The sequence below is a fragment of the Belonocnema kinseyi genome, chromosome 3 (genome assembly GCF_010883055.1).
Source record: "Belonocnema kinseyi isolate 2016_QV_RU_SX_M_011 chromosome 3, B_treatae_v1, whole genome shotgun sequence".
NCBI classification, from domain to species: Eukaryota; Metazoa; Arthropoda; class Insecta; order Hymenoptera; family Cynipidae; genus Belonocnema; species Belonocnema kinseyi.
The window spans coordinates 33410383-33417173 of record NC_046659.1 but is presented as its reverse complement, the minus strand read 5'-3'; the positions used below and the strand labels follow the sequence as shown (position 1 = coordinate 33417173).

Below are 6791 nucleotides of genomic sequence, written 5' to 3'. Positions count from 1 at the left end.
TTTTTTTTTTTTTTTTTTAATAAAACAAAAACTACGTGTCCTATAATAAAGTGATTAATAACAACTTTGTAGAGATATTTGTTGGATGCACAATGTTTGTCTTATCATTTTTTTCCCCCTATCTTTTATAGTTTGACCGCAAAATACAATTTTTTATTTTTTATTAGTTTTTGTGCGGTCAAAATTTGAATTTTCAATTTTTCGAAAAAAGATTTGAAAAGTTGACATGATAATCTTGTAGGGCTATCGAAAAGTAACATTTTTGTTTTCAAGTACTATGAACAACTGTACAGAGTATTTTTATCCAAAATGTCTGACTAACGAACTTGGCATTTAGTTTAGGACACTAAAAGAGTGTACCAAAAGCCAATCTAATAGATTAATTTTTTTTAAGTTATCGTGCTCACAGACAGGCAGACAGACATAAAGACGGACAGACATATAGGTAGACACATTCGTAAAAACCTGTTTTTCGGGTTCAGGGGGTCTCAAACGTGGACCTTTTGATAAAAACTAGAGGGTGAAATTTTACACAAATCTTATACCTTCTCTGATGAGAATGCAAAAATGATTTGTCATGAATAATTTTTTTATAAGTTCTGTTTTTAGTTTTAATCATAAAAAATAGCATCAAAACATGAAAAGTTAAATTTTTTGAAACCCCACACACGAGACGAAAAATAAATTAAAAGACAAAAGTTGCGATAAGAATGTGTCCACGCAGCGGGCACGTTTTTTACTGTTAATGGCGTTTTTCATGATTAAAACCAAAATTACGCATCCCATCGAAAAGTGATTGACAACAATTTTGTAGATCTTTTTCAAATGCACAATTTTTGTGTATTAATCTTTTACCGTATTTTGCATAGTTTGGCCGAAAAATGTAATTTTTGGATTTGAATTTGGATCAAAATTTGAATTTTTCAAGAAAATTAAAAAAGTTGTTATAACAATCTCGTAGGGCATTCAAAAAGCAACATTTTTCTTCTCTTTACTTTTTTCATATTGTGCGTTATTTGGCTTAAAATGTTCATTTTCGTGTTTTTTTTTAATTTTGTAAATGCTATCACTCTAGTAATTTTTTATTTTTTGAAAAAATTCATTAGGATAAATTGTTCGACCTTTTAAATACTGTAAATAATCGTACAGAGAATTTTTGAATTTAAAAAAAAGTGCTTTAAAAAATATTCAAAATATGCCCACTTTTTGAATTTTTATCCAAAATGGCTGACTAACGAACTTGGCCTTTAGTTTGGGACACTAATCACGTGTACCCTCAAAGTACAGAAAAGTTAGTTTTTATTTCTAAAATTGACGAGATAATTTTTACCGATTAAAAATCTCATTTTTCTTGTAAACAAAGTAAAATAGGAAAAACAATTTATAGTTCAAAATTGTTCCTCTTGAGAAAATCTATAAAGATATACCCTTATAAGATGTAGATCTTGTGTATTTTAACAAAAATTCTTTTTAAAAAAGTGTGAAAAGTATATTAAAGCGACTAAAATAGCATTTAGTTTGACGAACTTCAAGAGTTTATTTTTAAACTATTTTTAGTTGAGCACCAATATTCAAATTCGTCCTCCTTCCTGTAAGATATAAAAAATCGATAACAAAATAAATATCTTGTTAGGGTATCATTTTAAAGATGTCAGGAAGGGGGGGGGGCGAATTTAAATATTCAAATTTAAGGCATGTGATACTTACAGTTACCCCGGCTTTTTCTCCACAAAAATGAAAATTTTTAAAAACTGAATTCGGAGATGCTATAAAATATCATAACGGACGTCCCCGGACTCTTTTTTGAGGGATAATAACAAAAAAATGTATTGTGCTAAATAAAAATTTTATGCATATGTATTATTTTGAGGTTACGTCGTTTTTCATCTCTGCCTTTTCGATAATCTGGAAATTATTTATGAAATAAACTTTTTTGATTGCCTGCAAAAAGGGTTAGTTCCGGGAGATTAGTTACTATGTTTATTTGCAAGTCCAAAATTTTCGGCCAAAAATATTGTGTTGTTTGGAAGTAACGCACAGGAAAAATGTAACATACATAACCTCCACATGTACACACGTTGTTAGCAATATCAAAAAAATGTTTGAAAAAAAAAACACAAATAAAGTGTGCGGGGACGTCCGTTAGCATGTTCGCTATCGTTTCCCAAATTTTTAAGACAAAATATTGATTATTCTAGAAAAAAAGCCGTCGGAACCTAAAACTGGTAAAATCGATACTAATTCCTAAGCGCTATGCAAATTAATCAGATTTTGATAAATTAAAAACTTTTTAAATTAAACCAAACAAAAAGTGTGTGGGGACGTCCGTTAGCATGGTCGCTATCATGTCCCAAATTTTCAAGACCGACATTTTTCTAAGTATCACATGCCCTTATTAAAAAAAAAGTTTTTAAACAAAACTCTTGAAATTCGTCAAAATAAATTCTAATAGATTTCAGGCAGCTGAACAATTTTAACACGAAACTGCTATTCATATTTTGCGTGGTTTTCGAGAAAAATGACTTTTAATTGTAAAATTAAAAACTTTTTTCTCAAAAACGCGTAGTTCAAATTTTTTCTTTTTTGGCTCAAATTAATCGAGGGACATTCCCCAACCACGTACAAAAGAAAAACTGAATGTGCAAGTAATCTTGTGTAGAACTTAATGAACCATAGTCGCGGATTGTTTCCAAGCAGGTTCACGTCACAAACTTACAAGCACAATTGCAATAGTACTGCGAGTCCATCCGCGATTGCTGCAAACACGAAGGAATAATCATGATTTCAAAGCAGATTCCACAATATCCATGCCAATGCAAAAAATTGTTTTTCAGGGTCAAATACTTGAATAATTAATTCATAAATCTGTAAACTGACATTTGAATAAGATTAATATCTTATTCGCGATAAAACGTTTCCATTTCTTTTCATTCTTCATCCCTTAAATAATTTTGGTTTATATTCTATGCAACTCGGGTAAAAATAAATAAAGACATATGGGCATGACTCCTTAAGGAATGTCCCATTGTTTAACTCTAATTTACTATCGTTAACGTGTTCTTATATCATTTAGTAGCCCAACGCAAATAACGCAACAAGGTGTCATTCTCATGTCGTGAAATATATTACAATTATTGTTGTCATAAAGAACATTTACTCACCATAGAAGTACATGTCATTTTCATAGTACTTATTTCCATATTTGTCTTCACCAACCAGTGTTCCAGTTTTCAACTCATCTACCCTGAACAAAAATAAAACATCTGTTAAAAGTTATGCTTTATTCTATTTTTTGAATCCAAACCTTTCTTCATATAATCGCGAACTTAATATTAACCAGCATTTTCACTGCAAAGTAAAAAGCTAATCGCAAAGTTGGTTTGAAATTACCTAAATATGGTGCGCAATGATCCGAAGATACCTCCGTTCTCACGAATAATACGGAAGAATCTTGCGAGCTTATCTAACCCGAGTAACTTGGCCATTTTTATCCGTGAGCCCTCTGTTTTGAACAGCAGACGACACTCACTTGACTCACTCAGCTGCAAGATCAAAAAATTATTATACTCTGTCTAACATCGTATAATTCAATTATTAATGCACATCAAAATAGTATGAACTTTTAATTTTGTTATAAAATTTGGTAAGGAGGAAAACAGAATTGATTTAAAATTTACTTATCGATTGAACAGTCATCAGACAACTGGAAATTTGTGACAGGCACAGGGTGGTGATTCTTGGCCATGCTCTTGGCAGCCCTGCTAGCCAGGGCTGTGCAGTCACCCGTCACTCAAGGTCTCTGACGTATTATACGTAAAAAAAACTGTGAAAGCGTAATAAACGTAATAAAGATGGTGGACTCGGATAGAGCATAATAGTGTATTTACACGCTCGTCGTATGTGGACAGAAAATGTATCTTCCTCTCATTCTACCATGTCACGATACCATGCATTTATGTCACTCTAGATTTTCCACCCAACTGAAAATTAGAGAAAATCTAGAGTGCAACAAATGCGTGGTATCGTCACATGGTAGAATGAGAAGAAGATAAATTTTCCGTTTGCAAACGACAGGCGTGTAAATACACCTTAATATAACCTCACTTTTTTAAATTATGCTTATGTGTACCAGAGATGAGGTGGGAGATTGCCGATCCCATGTATTTAATTACGAACGATTTTCGACAGCGCCCCCTAATATCTAACTAATAACCATAACTTAGAAATTATAGAATAAGAACAATTTAGAAGAAGTATTCATTATTTTAATACTCTCTGTCCTGAAATAATACAAAGAATAAGAATTTCAGATTAATTCGATAACAGGGAAATACTTATAGACTACGAAGCAATAGGAATAGGTTAGATTCTTAGCATTCCTAAAGATGAGTCACAGAGCTATTTTTAGTATCAAAACGTGCCTTAGAGCGAATTTTGACAGGAAATGGTATTATAAACATCCGGTCACAGTTTAAACTTTGTACCGAAATTGTTTGGATATGTCAATCAACGAATTGGTCTTATTGCGTTATAAATCTAATAGGCGGAGCCATGCGACCTAATTTCTTATTTTTAAACTGACTGTTAAATTCAATGATGTCAGCGATTTGATTAGCTGAAAAGGGAAAGTGGAAGATTTCTCCGCCCAAAACAAAGTTTATAAAAACGTGCGCTCAACGGAAAAACGCCAGGTTTTGCATCTCCGAAACCACATATTTAATAATAAACCTGCGACACTTGATAGTGTATGATTGAGTTTTTTTTTGGACTTAGAAACTTTTTATTGTGTTTGAATTTAGATAATTCATTTAAATTGTTGTTAAATAATAAACTATTATAAATAAGATGAATTATTAAACGCGAAACGGGACGCCGCGATATAAAGAATTGTGATTTGTGACTTCTGAGAGAGTGATGGTGGAAATGCATCTATGATAAATTTTGAATTATCAACTGTTAAATTAAGTGTTTTTATTTCAAATAAGTTCCTTTAAATGGTTTTTGTTGTAACAAATCAACGGCAACAACGATCCCGTTCACATGTCCAATGAGAGAGCAGTGAATTGTTGATAGAAAACCTAGGTGAAATTTGGGCATTACACAATGTTCCCCCTTCACGGACCCGTGAAAATTGGACAGGATGTGTCGTCAAACTCCCTGAGCACGACCGTAACTTTAACCTCAGACTGAATGCAAGGTTGTGTCATGCACACACATATTTACATATTGCACCGACGGACAGCTGCCTCCCATAGGGTTGTCAGAAATGAAACGTTTCATTGCAACATTTAAACTTTCACTTGAAACTTTTAAATGTTTCACAGTCGAAGTTTCATCGTCTCATGAAACATAAGGGGGGAAAGGAGAGAACTTCCATATGCGCATGCGCGGAAATCAGATCAGGTTAAGTACTTGTCACTCGTATCGTATACCACTTCGCCGCAACTTTAAACTTTTTAAACATTTTATTTAGTGTTTCTCAATGTTTCTCAGCGTTTCCGCAGTAAGATTGTGATGTTGGTGAAAATATTAAAAATTGTTGCTCTGATTGTTGCTCTATTAAATATAACTTATATATATATATATATATATATATATATTAACTTAATATAGGAAAATTGGGTTTTAAAAATTCTTAACCATGTAACTGTATTTGCTATAAAACTGAATTTTTTTCATTAATTTTTATTATTTAATTTAAGGGCAAATTATCAAAACGTATTGCACTAGTTAAATAATTATTTAATCAACGATTACTTGAGAAAATCTGAATTGATTTTCACTTCTTATTATATGTGGTTTGAATTTTCCCGCCAACGTCTTTGAAACATTGCAATGTTTCACGAGACCTTGAAAGTTTTTTTTTTCATTGAACCAATGTTTCATGAAATTTTACAACCCTAGCCTCCCACTACCCCCACCTAACCTGACCGGAAGTCTCCAGTAAACTCAGCTTAACTAATCTGCATTAGGCAATTGGTTTGTTGAATCCTACCCTAGAGAATCCTTATTGCGAACTAAAATAAAGCGCCCCCAATTACTCAGGCCAGTTTACGAACTGAAATAGAAGATAGACGGTTCTACTTGAGCGGTCAAACAGGGCGGCATTTTTTAGTTTGACAATGTCGGTAGAGAAGATAAGAGTAGGCATGGACAAAGGAAACACGGGACTAGGCCACGAAGGAATAATAAAGAGACCCAACTCCTAGTGGGAAGCCATCTGAAACTGGCAATAGAAACATTACCGTAAGTGATACGCACATTACAGGAAGATCTTAGATTTGAGTGCGCAGTTGTCCTCTTCCTATACATGGAAAAGTGCGCGAGTGAGAAAATTGGTCAAATTGACGTAAGTTAGGGGTTGTGTTCTTTTGTTGATCATCATACGAAAGATACACAAAATAAATTTATAAACAGTATTTTCGGTACTTGTTTGAAAAATGTGTGAACAGATTTTGATAAATAGGCTAAAGATTCTCAAGGCTCTGAGAAGCTTTGAGAAATTCCCCGCAGGCACAAGTTAAATGACAGTTAGGTAAAACAATAAAATATATTAGACATTTATTGTACTTACAGTGAAGGCTTTAAAAAAACGAAGTGTATTTGCACTCAAATCTAAGATCTTTCTGTAATGTACGTATCACTTACGGTAATGTTTCTATTACCAAGCGGAGGAACGGAGTTAGGTCTCCTTATTATTCCTTCGTGGACTAGGCATGCCTTTGTGGGGTTGATGCAATAAGGGGGGGCCACCATCTTTTGATGTCCCGCGACAAACATGGCAGCGCCCA

General features: G+C 33.1%; 1 protein-coding gene across 1 annotated transcript in view; it reads right to left on the bottom strand.

Annotated features, from left to right (window-relative positions):
- LOC117169180 (probable NADH dehydrogenase [ubiquinone] 1 alpha subcomplex subunit 12) overlaps window positions 1-3798 on the bottom strand; it is a 57347-nt gene extending 53549 nt beyond the window's left edge. Inside the window, exons 1-3 of the mRNA XM_033355407.1 lie at window positions 3678-3798; window positions 3391-3542; window positions 3162-3244 (exon numbers count right to left, since the gene is read on the bottom strand). Coding sequence (XP_033211298.1) covers window positions 3162-3244; window positions 3391-3485 — 178 coding nt within the window. The 5' untranslated portion in view covers window positions 3486-3542; window positions 3678-3798. The remainder of the gene's footprint in view (window positions 1-3161; window positions 3245-3390; window positions 3543-3677) is intronic.
- Window positions 3799-6791: the final 2993 nt, after the last annotated feature.